General features: G+C 40.5%; 1 protein-coding gene across 2 annotated transcripts in view; it reads right to left on the bottom strand.

Annotated features, from left to right (window-relative positions):
- Window positions 1–1,033: 1,033 nt before the first annotated feature.
- Window positions 1,034–20,216, bottom strand: part of kaznb (kazrin, periplakin interacting protein b) — a 48,887-nt gene continuing 29,704 nt past the window's right edge. The window contains exons 5-11 of one of the 2 annotated variants that reach the window (XM_088390108.1): window positions 13,322–13,429; window positions 5,602–5,796; window positions 4,558–4,694; window positions 4,203–4,373; window positions 3,732–3,927; window positions 3,204–3,337; window positions 1,034–2,416 (exon numbers count right to left, since the gene is read on the bottom strand). In XM_088390108.1, coding sequence (XP_088246234.1) covers window positions 2,246–2,416; window positions 3,204–3,337; window positions 3,732–3,927; window positions 4,203–4,373; window positions 4,558–4,694; window positions 5,602–5,796; window positions 13,322–13,429 — 1,112 coding nt within the window. In that variant the 3' untranslated portion in view covers window positions 1,034–2,245. The remainder of the gene's footprint in view (window positions 2,417–3,203; window positions 3,338–3,731; window positions 3,928–4,202; window positions 4,374–4,557; window positions 4,695–5,601; window positions 5,797–13,321; window positions 13,430–20,216) is intronic. The other variant, XM_088390109.1, reaches the window with a different exon arrangement.

Raw genomic sequence — 20,216 nt, 5'->3', positions numbered from 1 at the left:
AAAAAAAGCTACCTGAAGATTAAAACCAAACTCCTTCAAGTGTTTGGTGTCTCTTTGCATGTTTGAACTTGCCTTCCCTCAAAAACATGCGTGGAGACGCTCACAAAGTGGCGGACGAACCTGTTTTCTGGCTTTTACCCACCTGAAGTGTGTTTTAACACAAAACAGCATACAAGTGAAGTATTATTTTTGCTTAATTTGTACATATAATGATGATAATGATAAAACTTTATTCATAGAATAGAATGCCCTTTAATGTCATTTTACAACTTAGTTGTACAACGAAATTCGGATAGCTGCTCCCTTCCTAGTGCAAACATACAAAATTTAAAAAAGTATAAAAGGAAGTCTGAGAATAAAAGTGAAGGATCTTATTTACAGTATAGCTATGAGAAGAATGATATATATTCTAAATATGTTATTTATTCTGAAATAATAACAGAATAATAACAATTTAATAATAATAGTTTTTAAAGGAGTGTCGGTGTTGTATTATAGCTGGTGTTGTTTTCTCCCACAGTGGGGAAATGTAGTTATTAACTTAATAATGGCAGTAATCAGGAGTAATAAATGTAGTATCATATTATAATAACAAATATATAAGGGATATCATAGACATTTTTCTGAAGGTACCAAAGTGACTTATTATTATTCTCTTAATAAATGTCTTCATTCTGAAGTCTTTCAACGACTTCCCTATAAAGGAAAAATATGAGAATTAAAAAAGACAACTATGAATACTAAATAGCTTTTTTGGCTCATGTTCATGTTCATGTAAATGAGACAGGATCTCACCTCCTGTTTTTAATTATTGTCTTGACCACGACCACTAGATGGGGCTACATTGTCTATGACGATACAGTAGTATAGTAAGGCTTTTTTAAAACTGTTTTCATTATACTTGTACCTAATATCCTAAATACCTGCCAATGGAACAGGGGGATGTAGTTTTTCTTTTATATCCACCATATCTACCGTGAGAGTGGTTTGAAATGGCGAGAGTTAAACAATACATTGGAAAAAAAACACTTACTCCATGGAACATGTTGTGGTTTTATTTTAGAAAATAAGATTTCATGTCCCAAACTTCCTCTTTATCTGCAGCAGATAAATACTTCTTTTATTTTTTAAATAAAATACTTCCATAGATTGAATCTTTTATTCCACGTTGCCTAAATTACAAAGTATTAAACAGAGACATATTAGGAGAGTTTTACAAACTGGATAGCAAAGCAACATGAGCAAAACAAACAACTGTTATGAATGATGTATAGCATGAATGAATGAATGAATGAATGAAAATGGAGGGGAAAAATACGAAATATATTTTAGCATTTCAAATATGAGTTGCTTGTAATAATACAATAACAGTTATGAAATAATATTGATGTTCATTTTGCTTACGTTCAGTGGTGGTCAGATACAATTATTAATCACTGTTTATCTGAGCAGAGGTCTTTATTTAAACAAATTAAATAGTATTTATTAAAATGTAGTTTTTGATATTTTCCTACCACTATAAATAAATATTGATCTTTATGAAAAGCCTACACTAACATCGGATATTTTTATTAACTGTTATTATACTAGAACAATATGATCATTTACCAGTATCATGAACTATAACTGTTTCTTATGATATTGGAGAAAATACAGCATTTTTCCAAGGATCAGAGTTATGGTTAGTAATTCATCAATTCCATCTGCCCCTTTGTGATATGATATGACAACACACAAGTGCATAAATAACAATTTTGGGGCATCCAAGTGAAGCATATGCCTGTTTCCGCCCATCCTCCCAAATGGCCTTTGTTGGATATAAAGCTGCTTTGTCAAGCGTGATCAAATAAAAATGGAAAAATCGGTAAAAACACAGATTTGCTCTATTTACACATAAACAGCAGTCCTTCAAGTCTCCAGTTGAAAAAAAGAACAAACAAACAAACAAAAAAATAGAACATCAAGACGAGATAATACATAATTTCTACAAATACACGTGATAATAACCCCATGTATATATTTATATGCAAGTACACATATATACATATGCATACACGTACATCTATAAATATATATATTTTTTACATACATACAATTTTAAGCATACAATATACTATACATTTGGTGGGATAGCAGTCTCTTTTAGGCATTTTTTGTTTTTAAAATTGGATACCTCCCCCCTAAATACACTCATCTCATACACACGCACACACACCGACACACAGGCAAGCGCACACACGCAATATCACCAGTCAGCATCCTCCTCTATGTAATAGTCAGGTGTGGCTGTACCATCAAAAAGCCCCGGGTCCAGGGACTTGCGCTGTTTCCCTCGGGCGAAGACGCGTGACAAGGAGCCCAACGTCATCTTCTCCTTTTTCTTCTTACGCTTCTGCTCCTCCAGGTCCTCCATGGACTAAAGCGCACACAGAGAGTGCCTCAGTTAGTAGAAGAATACTATATATGCATTACCTTAGAGTGAAGAAACAAGGATGGAAAAATAAGAGAGATCCTATGTATGGTATTTTAATTTATTTCTAATGTGTTCAAGTGAAGGGAGGAATTTAAATTTACAATTAAAAGAATAGAAAATATTAGTAATAAAATCTACTGCAATAAAGGCTATCTTATTAATCATACTTTTCCTAGGGTGTCAGTTTACCCAATGTAGTGTTTATTGAGGGTGAGGCCTTTATTTTCTACAATGACAAATTGAGAGAAATTCACTGCTCGCTTTGAGGAAAAATGAAAACGAACATTTCAAAATAACATTACAGTTGAAACACCTCAAATACTAACTGAAGGACATCGAATTGAATAGAACAAAAAAATTAACTCACCAAATTGTTCTTCTAAGCAAGGACATACTACCCCTAGGCCCTCCCAAAATAATATTGAAAAAAAAAAAAAAAGTGAGGATCGGTAAATTCACAGATGCAACAACTATTATGAAAATATATATATATGATAAAGACCTCCCCTTAATAAATACCTTGCACCCCTAATTTGAGGCTTGTTGATACTTTATGCTGTGATGTGCTGTGACAGGTGAATGATCAATTAGCCTTTCTTGGACATTCTGACTCAGAACTGGTTTAATTGGAATGAAACAAGACCACCACCACCACTACCAAGAAAGCAGGCTAGCACCCACATCACACACACGCACATGGATGCACACACAAGTTACGGGCAGCTCTTACATTGCAGAGGGAGTGGGTCCGGTGACGGGGGGAGTTGATGTCGCTGGGCGTGGACGAGCGGTCCCCGTCGGCGGCCGAGGCGTCAGAGATGACAGACGGCTGGCGCGAGTGGCAGGGACTGATCCTGACCACAGCTAGCGGTGGTTGGATGCCACAAACACACGCAGACCAACACACACAAGCGCACACACATACGTCGTCCCAGAATTGAAATAATCCCACTGTTAGTCTGAGAAACCTCAAGGACACCCGTTATTAGTAACACAGAGTCACACTCCAAAAGCCATTTCATTAGGTACACAAGCATCTTTGACAGTGGTGGGACGTAAAGACATAGAAATACTTTCTACTCGTTACTTTGTCAAACTAGATGTGGCATTTTTTTCATATGGAAAAGTGTTATTTTGGTAGTGTGGTCTGTGAACGTTGACCCTTATTTTAACACAAGTATCTGTGTGACCACTTTTCCCACGTCTGAACTTGAACATGAAAGATACCTAATGAAGTGTCTGTCGAGTGTTATGCTACCTTGTCTGTCGGCGTTGTGTCCGTGGTAGAGGGTCTGCTGGCTCTGCCGGATGGCGGCGGTCAGCGGCAGGTCAGCCTGCATCACCCACTCCTGACTGCCGTTTACCACGGGCTCTGTGGAGCCGGCGTTGGTGGTGGAGGCTAACGAGTGGCGCTTGGGAACGTCTTTCGTCAGCGTGGCTAGAGACTGCTTGGCCTGGTCAAAGGTGGAAAGTAATTTATTATTATTATTATTATTTTATAATATATTATTTTGCTGGATTCTTCATTCGTTTTTATTTTGTTTGGACTTTATTTGATTGGATTTTTCATTATCATTAGTTTTTATTTTGTTTTGACGTTAGTCGATTAAAATTAGCTCATTTTAGTTTGGTTTCATTTTTTCAAAGACCATTTTTTTGATACAACTCTTGTATCGGATCGCTATAAAAACAAGAGCAGCAAGTAAAACATTTGGCAGAGTTCACTCACCATAGTGAGCTCGGCCTCCAGCTCCTTGATCCTATTCTCCTTCATGTCCAACTGAGAGCGCAGGAGGTTAGCCTGCTCCGTGGCCTCTTTGGTCTGTCGCCTCAGGTCCCACTTCTCCCTCTCCAGCACATCCTTCTCCTTGGCGAGCACTCTCACTGCATCCTCACTCTCCTGCAACAACAAATGCAGCCAATGGTCACTTTGATGCGTCAATGGCGTGATGCTGCTCCTACTCAGCCAGGCAGCTCAATGAGTATTACTTGAAAACTACAGGAAAAAAATGCACCTTATCAACAGAATATTGTAAATATTGTTAGTTTCATTCCATTCTGCAGAATTTTCGAGTCGAGCAAACCTTTCGATGCTGGTCGTAGTTGCGTATAAATTCTCGGAGCTGGTCTTCTCGGCTCTCCAGTGTCGTGTACAGCTGCTGCATCTGACTCACCAAATCGCTTTTCTCCCCTTTTAGACGTTTACGGTCGGCTTTCATGGCTGTAATGCAACATTCAATGAGTCATTCTACATGCACGATAATACATTTATCTTTAAATTAAACGCTCTGAAATCAAATGTGAGCATTATTATGATGATTTTTTGATACTGCTCACAAATCACCCCCAGAAAATTTAGCTGAAAGCCACTAGAGGGCACTGTAAACAAGCTGCTACGTTGGTATCAGATGTGAACATCTGAGAAGATTCAGTAAACAAGGATTTGGACATGAACTGTATCCCCTTGCACTTGTCTTACGAGGAAACAACCATCAACGCACGTGTCGCACACTTGCACCCGCCCAGCATTCCGAGCTGTCAACGCTCGCGTCCCATTCATATTTCACACACTCGGGATTCCAAACCTGTTCAGTGATTGTTACACAACACATCTGACAGATCATCATCGAGAATGAGATAAATGCAGTTGCCTCATTAAATTGAAACTCAGATAAAAACGGGTAGCAGCTGCCGTGTTACATAATGCATCATCTTAGAAAACAATGCAGGATAATTGGTGCATCATACAACAGTTTGCATTAACACTGCATTCATATTTCCAAGCAAGGATGCTATGTCAAACAACAACCAAAAAAATTCATAAAAAAAAAACCAAATAATAACAATCTCCTCTCTATCCTCTTATTAAAATAACTACAACAGTGGGCAATGTTCGTGCAATATCATAAATGGGATTGGACCGCTTTATATTGTACCAATGTTAGTCCTCAACATCAACTTGCACAACAGAAATGAATAGAACTAAAAATATCCAGCAGATGCTTAGTCAGTATGTGTCCTGATCATAATGCGATCTTTCTTTTGCAAGTTACTCATGATCAGGATCACCCTGCACAAAAAAAAAAAAAAAAAAAAAAAAAAGCTCAACTGGAAATGGGACATCTGACCTTGTAAGGCCTCCTTGGCGTGGTCCAGCTCCTGCTCCTTGTCACCCAGCTGGATGTGGAGCTCGGCTGTGGAGAGCAGGCCTGCGGTTCCTCCTCCCTGGGACTCCTCCTGCAGGTCTTTGCCCAGCATGTCCTTCATTTGCCGTAGTAGGTGTACCTCCTCCTGAAGCTGGGCCACCTCCTCGTGCAACAACACTGGGGGCAAACAAGACGGAAAAGGACTGAGTCAACTTTGGAGTTGAAGTGGTACAGAATCAACTGATTCTGCATGTGAGTAAGTCTTTTATGATTTCATTGACTGGCCAAAGAAAATGGGGTGTTACACATAATGTGGAATCTCGTGTGCCTGTTGTCACATGATGTCGCATGCTTTTTGGATAATGAGCTCTTCAAGAGTTTTATCGGACGGATGGAGGGAAAGATACATGAAGACAGACAGACAGACAGATAGGCTCATCCCAGAGCCCTGAATGCTTTCCTTAGTAATATAACACCATGCCAGGCCTCAGGGAAAACAGTCAAACAAACAGGAATGACAGGATGCAGGACCTGGTGGGCACGTTTGACAAGCCATAGAAAAACAAAAAGACTGACAACTATTTGTATTTTATATGTGACGAGTATTCCAATAAACTACAGTATTGTGCTGGTTTGCTCCTGAAATCCAAAGTTCCCCTGTAACCATTTAGACTGCCAGAGGACACAGTTGGAATGATGGCAGGATATACAGTGGGCTCTTTTCCAAGTGCAGCTGCAGATGCTCAAAAAGACATGTAAAAGCTCTCAGTTGGTTTGGGAACACTCGACCACAAAAAAAAAAAAAAAAATGGCAAGCAGGAAGTCAGTGTTTGTTCAAGTTAGAGGGGCCTGCAGTATGACCACAGAGGTCCGCAGATGCAGGAGTCCCATGTAGGCCCGAAGGCTAAATCCACTTCCTGATTTGTTTACCTACAGGATAGCCTTTACTTGCTGAGGGGAGCCCAGAGGCTGCTTTTAATACCCATGTGCAACTTTACAGTGTTTAAGGTTGAGTGGATAAAATGAAAAGGAACAAAATGAAATAATTACACACAAACAATGGAATATAAAATACAATAATCACACTGGGCATCTTGCAATAACTTGTATCTGCTCCCATATGATAGTAGATTACAATAGAAATTTGAAAAAAATCACAAATATTACACATACAGTTGGGCCATGAGAGCGAACCAACTAACGAGAGATATATACAGAATCTTGCTTTATCCACTGCGGCGAACAACTACTTTATATCTTTACTATACTGCCCCCGGTGGCCAAGGCCCAGACCCTAGAAGGAGCCGCACAATATCAATTAGACTTCCAGTACTGGTGTGAATAAAAATATTATCCATTAGAGGCAGATTTTACAATGAGGCTCAGTAGACAGCGCATGATGTCAACATGTCACAAGTTGGACTGAGTGAGATTTGAAAAGAGTCATTTTATTCACTGCAGCCTCTTTGTTCAAGAGCAATTGAAACGGAGCAAAGCCTTTTGAACACACTCTTATCAAGTTAGCTCGCATGCCTCTGATCCTCCGTCAGGCCGTGAAGATCCTCCTACCGCAGAACACCAGGTCGCTCTGCCTCCCTTTACTCGTTAGCCCGCCCGTTCAATTAACCTCTCAGCCTTGCTTCTTATTAAAGTGTCCATCAAACTGGCCGGGAGCAGCTCTTTGCTGCTTTGCCTTGTGATAAGATCACACAAACACACACACAAATACACACACTCTTAAAGGAGAGCAAGTGGCAAAGTGATTGGCTTCAAGAAAAGGTAGGGGGTATTATTTTTATTCCCGGTGAAGTATTGAAGCACTTAATCAAATTGATGGTGATGTGCGAAAATGTACATTTTCCTACTTCGATGTCATCACTAAAATAAATGTTATAATAGGCTTACATCATATGATTGTGCTTAGAAAAGATTCTTAATTTATATACACGTCAAAGCGTAGGGAAAAAAAAATATATATAGTATATATTTTTTTCCCTACGCTTTGACGGTTTAATGGTTTCAGCCTGCCTGAATTAAACGCAAAAGCTTTCAAAGCAACGATAGCGATAACAGTTTTCATTCTTTTGCAAAGAAAAATAAAAACAACTGAGCCGTTAGTCTATACAAGTACGCAAGGCATCAGGGGAACAACGAATTACAATATTGCAGAGAATTAATAGTCAAAGCAGTTATAATTGCTGGGATTAGTCTTCTTTTGTCAGATCCGGAAAGACAACCTGAGGGAGATTTTTTTTCACAGCTAGACTTCCCGCGCGAACATCAATCCATTGCACACTTTTCTTATAAATTATAGCACGGTTAAAAATAACTAATCATAATCCGCCAACATATGGACGCAGAGTCGACTCCTAACCGCAACAAGCAATAATAAGCCAAATGTTCTGCTCGGGTGTAGACTGTTGAAAAGCACTAAAGTAGCAATTAGCTGATAAGAGCAGACGTTTCGTCAAACAAACGGGGAAAAGTCTTGAAATTGCGTTGATAAGAGGACTCGTCACAAGGATGGAGCACAGCAACAGACTCCTCTTTTTCCCTCCTCTCAGAAAGTGTTACATAAAATGGGATGAACAGATATGCATAATTGGAATGAATTTAACCCTTTTCACCCGTTCTGATCATAAATCATCCTGAGTGATTAGCATTTGCTGTGGGCTGCGCTAAGAGTGATTTTGTTTTTCTTGGATCTGCTCGGAAAACTATCCCACCTTAAACTGAGTATAGTAATAAATAGGCAGAATCATTTTTACCAAGTCCGCAAAGGCCAATTATTGGATGTTCCTAAAACAATTTACCAGTGTAACTATGCTGCGGTGTGATTTATCGGCCGGTGTATGTTGAACCTGTTTAATATTTATAACGACAAAAACATATGTCAATAGTGGAATAAGTTAGGTCGAGCCTCGGGGTCTGCGATGGAGACGTGAAACAAAACGATTGTCGATTAGAAAGCCACCTGAAGCTTTTACTTAGCGATTTTGCCAATGAGGAGCATCATTTGTTATTTGCCGCCGTAAATATGAAATGTAAGTACCAAATAAGCTGACAGCTAGCCTATAGGCTATTTTCTAGCCAACTGTCTCACACAGGTCAATCTTGGTACCTTCAAAGCCATCTGTAGCAATAATTTGTGAGCGTTATACGTTGTGTTGACCATCATGAGTACACAACACACGATAAGAGCAGTTAAGCTGCACTTGCCCATTTTTGTCCTCATCATGTCTGAAATTCAAAAACTGGTGGCTGCTAAGAATCACTAAGTGTGCACGGTGTCCCCAGCATTACCTTATGAGTGCACTGGTGTGTGCAACTGGCTATTTCTGTGCTCCATTATAAAAAGGATGACTGGTCCAGTGAGCTTTGCCCTCCATCTAATTACAGTGTCAAGATCAGACTCATAGACTCTTGATTAAATGAATCACCCAGGTAAAAGATGAGTCTTGGATGATTGGAGCCTGCGTGAACTGGAATAACTCAGAAAAGTTTGCTTGGCACAGCCCGTCGAGTACGTTTGAACATATTCGAAAATGTGGCTAACGATTGCCACAAAGTGTTTACATGTAAGGACATATGGTTTCTTTCCGATGGCCATATCTGAAGCCGTTGTGCAAATGTACTCGGCAAAGTTTGGCAGAGGAATCCGTCGCGCTTCTCTGAGCTGATTGGCTAATCGTTAAATCTAAACCGCTGCGCTCATGGGATTGATCAGGCTTCATCTGGAAAGCGCTGTTCCCTGTCACCGTGCCAGACGTGGAGATGATGCACAGATTCCAGGCTGTTTACAAAATGCTACACGGTGACGCATGAAGGGATGATACAAAAACACTCGTGTTCAAAATACCCGTGGGTAGAGCACAGTAATTCTGTAATCCAATCGTCGAGCTAGACAGTCAACCAACTAGTATGCCTGTAATCCAACAGTAAACCAACCAACTACAATACCGATAATCCAACTAACTAACTGACTAGCTAAACAACACAGTAGAGACAGAAAAAAAATAAACCAATTCATTTACTACATGAAAATTTGACATGTATCAAATGACGTGTTCACAACGTGTTTGAAGTGAAGTCTTTTTAATACTGGCAGTAGAGGATTATTATGCGTTCAGAGAATTAATAAAACTATAACAGAGATAAGCACGACGGGGACTGATAAAAGCCGCATAGTATACAATACATGGCTTTAAATATTAACTAGAGAGTGGTCCAAACAGAATAATGAGCACAGTGATCAGGAAGTCAGGGAGGGACATCAAGGTTATTTCTATGTGATTTGAATGAGACAATTTCACCATGGCAGTTCATGCCATTTCATTACTATGCAGAAAACTAGTCCTTCAGTCATATCACAGAGACTAAATATAAGACAAATATTTTAAAAAAAAGTGCAAATTAAACAATGATGTGGTCATGTATATTTGGAGCCGCCACCGGCATCACTTTCACAGGCACACTGAGTGTAATGATACAATGTGCTTCTTTTCTTGTTTTCATCTTTGCTTTTCTTTCTGTACAATCTGTCCTACTGATATTCATCTGGAATTTGAGGGTGTGACTACAACAACAAGGCCACAAAAACACAAATGGAATATTGACTTTTTGTACAAAATGTACATTCTAACCAATAAACACCATTTTTAAAAATAACAATAATTTAATATAAACAAACCGTGATGTAGTGAGGGCTTACTGTATACATACGTATCTACTATTATATATCTGTTACGTTGTCTATTAAAGTTTAAATCCCACGTGATCCAACATAAACTATGCGAGCGTGCTTATGCCTGCTCATATCAACATATCTACATACCGCCACGTTCGTGCGTACTATGCTTACATTCTATTGCGACAGATTAACAGATAAGCACGTCGTCCATAGGTACTATCTAGGTTGGCGCATGATGACAACAAGGTGGTGCAGACCTCTCCTGGCCCAAACCAATCTATGATATTCGCCTTTTCGTGATGATGAAAAGCCGGGATCGCTATCCAGCTTCTGCAGACCTTGCTGATAATCTGATCATTTGAATCAGGGGATGTTGTTGCAGGGAGACATAAAACATGCAGGACACCGGCCCTCGGGGAACAGGGTGAGGTATGGCTATATTTTATGCTAGTTGTTATTTTATAATTATTACGAACATGTTATTCTTAAGGTCATACGTGTTTCAATGACATCATCACAGTGACATCATCCATACATGATCATTTTCTGGAAAACCAAAGTAGTGCTAAAGTTCCACCTCACTACTGACCACTACTGCAGTATTCTCACAATGACACTGTGAACTTGAAGCTACTCCAGTCTCGGCGCGCTCACACACACACAAATGCACGCATACGCACTAAAAATCCCGGACGTGTGCTTGTGGCTCACTCACCAGCCTTGCCCTTCTCCCTGTCAGAACTCATGGCCTTGTCGGCCTTGGTTCGGCTCGGCTCCACTGTCAGGCCCGTCGTTGTGAGCTCTCATAGCAAGTGGGAGCAAACAGCAAACACACACACACGCACACTGACAACACGCTCAACATACACAACATATGCCACCTGTGTGAGAGTGCTCGACCGCCCAGGCCCCGCCCCAGAACAGGAAGTGCTCCCTTGAGAGCGTCTTTCTCGTTCAACGTGTGTTTGGAGGGACACACCCAGAAAGTTGTCCTCCTCCCTCCTGCAAGAAGAAGAAGGAGGAGGCGGGGTAGCTGAAACTGCGCCTGAAGACTCAGGTGACAACAAGCCAGGTGAGTCAGAGGCACACTAATGCCATCTGATGGCCGACAGCTAAAACAGCATGGAACGGATGGAACAAAGGAACCTTTCACACTAAGAAAACATGCGTGTCATATTTCTATCACAGAGGCAGCAATTTCCTGTCAAAACAACTTATTTTATTGTTCTAGGGGTTGAACAACTTGTCCACCTGTCCCCAGGCAGTGGTAATTAAAATGCGGACTATGGCAACACATTTTAAATCTGACAACTTTTTGGGGATTTTCTTTCACTTGAGGCAGCACTACATATTGTGTGGTGAATCAACATGCCACCAACAATTTTTTTGTCTAATGGGTGGGCATGCAGTGCAGAGATCCAAATATTACAGGCCTTTAAAAAGTCAATTTTCAATAATAAGTCCCCATAGGGCTTTTTAATACACAGTAAAAATTGCTGCAATAACTCCATCCAAATCCATTAAAAGCAGACAGAATTTCTTTTTGTCTTAATAGCGACACTTGTCAAAATGAGAAGTGAACATCCCCTTCCAGCACTCGATCTCATCTGCACTCATTGCTTTCATTCTGACACTTCTTCAGCTGCAACATTTCCATTTTCTCGCTGCCTTTTCTTCACTTGAACTTAATACCTTGCACCGGCGTGACATTCATTGGTTACCGCTCGCTTTTAAAAGCCTGCAGAAGTTGTCAAATAAGACCTCGCCCTTTAACTGTCAGTCTGCATTTTTAACAGAGATTATAGCAAGAGAGCCACAGAAGAGACAAACTGAAATATTTGCTATAATCACGCAGCACACAGGCCTGACTTTTGATGGGGGGGAAAAAAAAAAAATCTGATTTCTTTCAGCTCTCAAGCGTCCCCTGCAGCTGAGAAATGGAACTGGAGAGACATGGAAAAAACGGCAAAAGCAAATGAAGGGCAGTAAACGGTGTGGAAAATGGTTAAATGGATCAAAGGATGCTTCACCATGACGTAAGGTAATGCAGTGTTGCCATGGCAACGACGGAGGATGCTAATCGCCGTATTGCCAGGCAGTGGAGCATTTAAATTAATTTGAAGCTCCTCTGTTTGAGTCACATGATTCCATATTGTTGGTTTGTTGAGAAAACAAAACAAAACAACAAAATGGCGATCAGGTCCGTAAAGTGCCATTAGCACCAAGGCTAGTGCTAACACCACATGAAAAGTGTCCTGGCTGGTCCATCAACTTCGTAAAGCAGATCATGTAGGCTTCCTATGGCCACAATAGATCGATTTCAAAATAAATTATATTACAATTTTTTATTTACAATTCAAAATTATATACACCCCTCATCCTAACAAACGACAACATTCTTGTAATTTTCTAAAAGTAGATTTCAATCACAATACCCATCCATCTATTTTCTAAGCTGCTTATTCTCACTAGAATTGCAGAGGAAAATATATCCAAATATATATGTATAAAGTTACAGCTAAATATGGTATATACTTTAGTATTACAAAACATATGTTAGCGCAGTTGTACTGTTGTATCCAGAACGATGGAGCTTAATAGCAGAATCACGAGGTGTAAAAAGAAATGAACACCAAAAGCTTTATGGATACGTGCTTAATAGCTCTTCAAGATGCTTTCTCCTTGGAGAGCATACATAGTGTAATAACAGGCTTGTCAGTGTAATTATCACACAGCCTTTGGTGCAAAAAAAAAAAAATCATTATGAATATGAAAAGAATAAGCAGCTTCAATGCTGCAACTCCAGCGCAATTACCTCTTTTCAAACTGCAAAGATTTTTCTCACAACATTCAAAGCCTGCGGTGGTGTGTAAGGTGGTCAGCACACACCTTTGCTCCCTGATTTAACCTCCCTCCTGTCTCTTTTAACTACCCTGATAAATCCCCGCACACATGGTCACCAAGGCAACGCCTCTCTGGCTCACTCGTTCTATACCGGAGGCGAGCGTGTACCTTTGCCCAGCGAGCAGTCGGGAGAGCCGAAGTCCATCAGGCTGGAAATCTCTGCCGGGTAGCACATGTCAGTCACCATCGTCTTCTGCCTGTGATGCACGGCTGGATCTGCAAAGGAGAAAAATCAATGCGGCAACGAGCTGGAAATTGACGTCGAATTTTAAAGGAAAATCCCAACGATCAGAGAAAAGCAGAACCCAAATAAAAACATGGTTTTGTATGTGGAACCAATTTTTCAATTTCAGAATGTAGAATGAATTTATTAAAAATTATTAAATAAATGATTCAAAATAAAACGAAAAAAAATCCTTCATTTTTTCACGCCAAATGTTTTTCATAAGGTTTGGACAACATAAAAACATCCCGCCCACTCAGACAGTAAATCTCCTTTATGAACAACAAAGAGACAGAATCAGCCAAAAAGCGTCAGTAAAATGGTCAAACAACATTTTGTCCACAGCCATGAAATAACCTCAAACTTGCAGAAGACTTTTATAACACCCAGACCAAGTGACTTTCTTATGTCCCCCAGGGGACACACGGAAAGTGAAGCCGCACGTCATATTTCTCTTTCCAGCAGACAAACAAGACACCTAAATCAAAGCAGTACAGACATTTATACTAGCTTGCAGCTGAACAACTTTTTATCTATACGAGCGTATCAACATGTCCTTGCGATCAATCAGATTCTGCAGGGCTGCTCAAGGGCCACGTGAGACCCCCCCCCTCCCACCATTGACTCCCCCGTGGAGACAAAAAGCCCCTCCGGAGAGACACCCGAGGGAAGAAGATGAGGGAGATGATGCGACCCGCTCGGAAGTAACGATTTGAAACCCTCCACGGTGTAGAAGGAAGATGCTGAAAGTCCTTTTAGTTGTTCATTAGTGTACCGTGGATTTGTATGCCTCATTGAATTCAAGTCCTTGGGAAGTTTCTTCCCTTTTACGCAAGTTGTTTGTGTCACAAAACTGCTCTGCTTGCTTGAAACTGAGGCACAAATAGTCTTTTTTGTGGTTCTTGACCTTTTTTTTTATGCAGGAACATCAACATATTAGGAGACCTGGTAACTGTTTTTAATTATTGAGGGGTAGAAAAACTCACACAAGTATTTTAGTGTTATTTTACTACCATTGCTTTATTTCCATAAACATTAAAATGATGTCAAAAGAGCAAGTGCAGATTGTGTTTGCCCAACAGTTTTTAATGTCAGGCCAAACACGAGCAAAAGTATGAGTGTGTGCGCACACATCCACACACGCATTACGGCTCATCTGCTTAATACTGCGGGTCACAGCTGGTACTGGACGTCCTGGCAGGAACCCATATGAGCCTTACTGGACCACAGCTAGATGAGGTTGGCTTGAAAAAAAAAAAAAAAATGTGTGTGTGTGTGTGTGTGTGGAGAGGAGGGGGGTAGGATTAAGCAAGGAAAGCTGTCTCTGAAATGACTCGAGCAGAAAAATCTCTTGCACCTTTTTGTGCCAAAAGCTGCCATTGGTAAAAATAAATAGATAAATAAAAAAATAAAAAAAATAAATATATTAAAAAGAAAAAGACCATGGGCTAAATCATTCAGCCTTGCAATTGATTGTGCCAAAGTTGACCTTGTCCTGCATTGTTCCGTATCCCGGCGAGATCAAACGTGTGCAAAGAGTTAAAGGGAATAACTAGCATAATAAAAGATTGAAGGGCTCCAACAAATAAAACTCCTCATCAAGCTGCATTTTACACTTCCATTGGACTATTCTTCCTCTGCCGCTCTTTATGCTCTGCTAGCCGTACACCATTCTATCAATAATAGAACTAAAACTACCTTTTTAGCAAGTCGAGATGAGACGACAGATAGAAAGGACGGTGGAACCTGCACACTAATCAAAGTGAATAGTCAATGTTTTTTAACAAAGATATGAGGCAACATGTTCCTTGACGGCTCAAATCAAAGAGCCTGTAATTCTGTTAAAACTACTGTATATTGAACGGGATAGGCAACTTTAGCCTACTTTTGGTGCAATAATAAATTGTACCAAGTGACCCACTGAAAGAAAATGAAGGATGCGTTAAGGCTTTCTATGCCACAAAACAAATTTGGTGTTTCTGGATTTTTTTTTTTTGGAAAGGCGTTTGTTGGAAAAAAAAAAAATGTAATTCTAGGCCCGAGCTGAAATTTGAATCGCAACTCTCCCGCCTTAGCCAACCACTAGAATACACTGTGCTGGCGCTGCAAAAATATGCCCCCCTCAAAAAAAAAAAAAATTGGAAGAATTGCATCTAAGTACTCTATTCTTCTTCAAGATGAAGTGTCCATAGTACAGATTGTCGCTTGGATGTCACTTGAGAAAATGTGTTACCACAAATAAACCGGTGGCGATGACCTTGTCGGCTACGTGATGACTTGCGTTCGCAGCCAGCGCAACAATAAGTGTTAAATCTTGAAGGTCATACTGTCCCGCTGACTCAGCGTTTTACTCTGCAATGTCTCAGCAGGGGGTGGAGATCATCACTTATTCCTCTTCAGGACCAATGACTTCGAGCGTAGCGGAGAAGCACTTTGCAATATAGCATGGGGCGTAATGTCTTCCGAGCCTATGTGAGGAATTGTAAATTAGCGAGCGGGGTTTTATACACTCCATAAACACGCCAGGTTGCTGCTGCCGCTACTCGTCTTCATGCATTTTACAAATACTGCAGCTGTTGTTAAAGCCTTGGTGTATTTTCCGTGTTGCTGTTTATTTGATGAAAAAAAAATATCAGTTTCAAAATGTTCAGCTGTGGGAAAACATTATCGCTATTATTTAGGGGCTCAAAGTAGGTCGCACATCTGCCTTGTAATGATCTCACATGGGTGGATGGATGGATGGTCAAAAATTCAGAGCCTTCAATGAGACTACCCTGCATGATTTTCTTTGAATGTGCAAGGAAGTCAAGACTGGAACCCAGAACCTCTAGACTGTGAAGCAGCCACGCTAACCACGGCACCACCGTGCTCGCCCACAAAAACGCATTATCCATGTTTTCTTCAAGCCTATTCAAAATACGGAAATAAATGTGTAATGATGCTTCACAAAACAAAACTCATTTGTAGCGACGGCACGATCCAAAACTTTGCTCATCATTTCCAGCGCTGATCACAGTGTGCTGATAACAACCGCCATTATTCATCTTCAGCCTGCATTCATAGTAACAATGCCAGTTAGTTGTCACAGCAGCCACATCACACTGGGACTACAAACAGGAGATGGACACCTTCCAAAAATCTCCAACCCCCCCATCACATGCACAACAGCCCACTGACTTTAGTGCTCCACTGAGTGATTGATGTCATCTCATTAGCTGAAGAAGTAGCGAGTGGATGTCGGTGCATTCCCTCCCCAGCCTTCTTCCTTCCTCAGCCTCATCCTCCATCAATCAGCACTTCTCCTTGGATTAAAACCCCCAAATCCCTCAGCTCATCTCGCGTGTCCCCCCTCTTTGGGATTTGCTCTTCTTTTCTCGGTGACTATTAAGATTCCCCTTCAATCCCCACTGCTCTAACTCCTGCTGCTGATAGATGCTCTCCACCCTGGCACTGTCACACCGTCTCCAATGGCCCCACCAACAAACGTCCCCGCCGCCTCCTTCTGATCAACATCATTTTGATCCGCCATCGGCAGAAGATACCAGCAACCAGCAAAGAAAATAAAGTACAGGTGGAGAGGATGGCAAAGATGGATTTTTTTGACTTTCTTTTGTAATAACAGCAGAAATTGCTTCGTCACCTCGCTGAGAAATTCCGTGTCGGTGTGACCGGCCTTTACAATCGATCTGCCTGTGAATCCTGATTGTGACCATACCTCAAGGTCAGCTTCTGTATGCCAGAATATCACGCTCTAGTACTTGTATTAGGCAGGTGGAGAAAAGCTCTTGAAATTGCATCTGCACTATTATTTTTAGACTGAATAAATCTCCCTTATGAAAGCTCTACCAAGTTCATAAAATTTGGCGGCACCCAATAAAAAGGGGAAATTCAGCCCACGAAGCCAGCAAAAAAGAAATTTGGTATGCATGTCTATCATGACAACCTGTCCAAAAGTCCATTCCCTTATCAGTATGACTTGAATATTTCCTGGCTGTTAGCGATGACATTTTTAAACAATAATTACATTTTTGAACTTCTGGTTTCAACCCAGAGGCAACGTAACTTCCAGAAGCACGTCTGAGGCAGCTGGGGACGCTCGGCAGCTTTTATAAATGAGCTCGGTGCATTTTGCCTTCATAAACATTCTGAAGGAGCACCTCTGCGAGGCAGAATATATTTTTCTTATTGAAAAGCCAAAGAATTGAATGCAAGAGATTAATTTGACATACAGACTGCTTGCCATTTATGTGGATGCAAAACTAACCCAGTGAACAAGGTAGGAAGATGACTGACAACATTTTAATTTTGCTTTTGCTCTTTTGTTGCTTTCAAATGCCATTGATTTCTCCCGTGACAAGTCAGTCTAAGCTTTTGACATCATTTTGCTTACACTCTGTACACTTACAAGTTCACTCTTTGAAAACAGAACCGTGAAAAATAAATTGGCTGTACAAAGTAGTGCAGCAAAACAAATTGATTAAAAACAGTCATCGAGAAATTTCAATATTTCAATAGTCAAACTTTGACTTTTTTTGTTGGAGTTTTATGAGTTTTATGAAAAAAAACAAAGATGACGGTGACAGCAATATCAGGATTATGAAACCAGACTCACTTTTGTATTAAAGTCCCTGCTCTCTATTCAATATACCGTCATATACATTTTGCAGTGTACAATGAAGCAGCACGAGCTTTAATGATAAAAGAAAACATCAAAACCACATCTCCTTTTAGAATGCAAGTGTGCTATCTCAGTCGCAAATGATGTCTCATCTACGCCACACACACACACGAACACTCAGACACACACATCTGAGGTCCACATATAGGAGGAGATCACAAGGTTAATTTGCAGCAGCGTACGTGATCGTGCATGAATATTTGAACGCAAGGCCACGGAAAACAGACAACCTCGTGAAAACAAAGGTCAGCACACTCCACACAGCACACGCACGTACGCACATGTAGTGATGCCAAATAACGTTATAAGGGAAGTGATACCATCAAACCTGACGTCCAGAAGAGCAAAGACTTCTTCTCCAAGCAGTAATAAGACGAAGGCCAGAATCTGCTGCCTGCTCCAATAGATTTAATTTAGATAATATTTAAAAAAAATAGATTTGATTGACGCGTTACATCGCTCAGTAGAGTAATCTGATTACAGTTACTTTGCAAATGGAGGGATAGTTGTCATGTTTGCATTATGTTAAACATTTTTGTAACGTTTTTTTTTTCCTAATCCCGTTGGCTGCTGTATACTAAAATTTCTCTGTGCAGGAGTAATGAATGAGCGTCTGTCAATCAATCAATCAATCAATCAATCTATCAATCTATCTATCAATCAATCAATCACCCAGATGCACACATTTCTTTACCTCTACGCTTCTCCGAAGCACACAGGTTCCATGGTATACAACTCGGCCGTGGCATGTTTTGGCCCCGTGAGACAAATTCCATGTCAGCCCTCCCCTGTCATGTGCACTGACTGATGTTCACTCGTAACTCTCTCATCAAGGGTGGGGAGGGCGGAATTTAAGCTTACTTGTGCCCAGATGTGCCACAGCTTAGCACCGGAGCAAGCCCTCGGCATCACTTTCATCCCCACTCTCCTCTACTTTTCTCACAAAGCCCGCTAAAGCTTTTAGCCACTGCTCGGACCCTCAGGCTCCCTCTGCTGGTTGCTCACGCACAGGGTAGACGATGTACAATTGTAAAATTCTCGGTTTAAGAAAGGTTGGTGACCCCTGCTCTCGAGAAGCGCAACAAGTTTAATTATAAATTGCATGCAAATGCTAAAAAGCTGACTTTGAACAGAAATTCTGTGGACCGGGTGCTTCTCAAAATGTGAAATAACTACGTACAGTTCAGTTGTATTTAACTTTTTTTTGAACTTTTTGTTCTCTTTTAGGTACAGCTTGTTTTTCAATTACATTTTTACTCAATTGTGTTTAATACATTTAATGACATCATTATTTAGTGCAATGTTGAATTTTGTTTTTGATCAAGGCTATACAACACTACTTTATTTTAATATTGGTCATTATGGTAGTATTTGAATTATTTTTGAGGTGCTGCAAAAAAAAATTGTAAATCATGCTTAAAGGCAAACAATATAAGAAACGGTTCTCGGTATGATGTAATGCAAACGACAAACACTCCAATTTGAAAGTTAGCGTGATCAACTTTGCAAAGGCAGAATTCATTAAAAATCCATTAGACTGAGCAGGTGTGCCTAATGATGTGACTGCCAGACCTCGCCACCCAGAGCTTACGTGCAGCCTGCAGGCAACTACTCATCTCAATGAATCCTTGGAGATGCATCACAGCATCCTCATTACGGCCGGATCGCGGTGCATTGGGCTGCTAAAAATCACCAGGTTGTTTTATGTGTTTCTTTAGCCTTTCAGCTATTGACCTATTCCACATCATCTGTCTGGCCTTCGCTTCCATTTGGCCCAAAATATATTCTCTCTTCGACAGCTGCATTAAGCATTCAAAATCATTGTGGATGTATGCTGCAGTTTAACACAAAAGAGACGGAATGCATTACAGGAGAAGAAGTAACATCACAACCCTTAGAAAAGCCTCCATATTTTCTTTCTTCTTTTATTTTGCTCTGTAGCCGCACAGAATAACAAAAAGCGCTCAAGCTTATGTCACCTACAATAAGCATGCACGGAGCGGCTTTCAAAACGTCCAAACTGTTTTTCCGCATGAGATGAAGAAAGCTACACTGGATCGCCCCCAATTCCCATGTCATCACTTGTAAAAGACGAGCGTTAA

The sequence above is a fragment of the Syngnathus floridae genome, chromosome 11, assembly GCF_059516105.1.
Source record: "Syngnathus floridae isolate MCC-2025c chromosome 11, RoL_Sflo_1.0, whole genome shotgun sequence".
Classification (NCBI taxonomy): domain Eukaryota; kingdom Metazoa; phylum Chordata; class Actinopteri; order Syngnathiformes; family Syngnathidae; genus Syngnathus; species Syngnathus floridae.
Note: the sequence above shows the minus strand (reverse complement) of the source record. Positions and strands in the feature narration are given on the sequence as shown.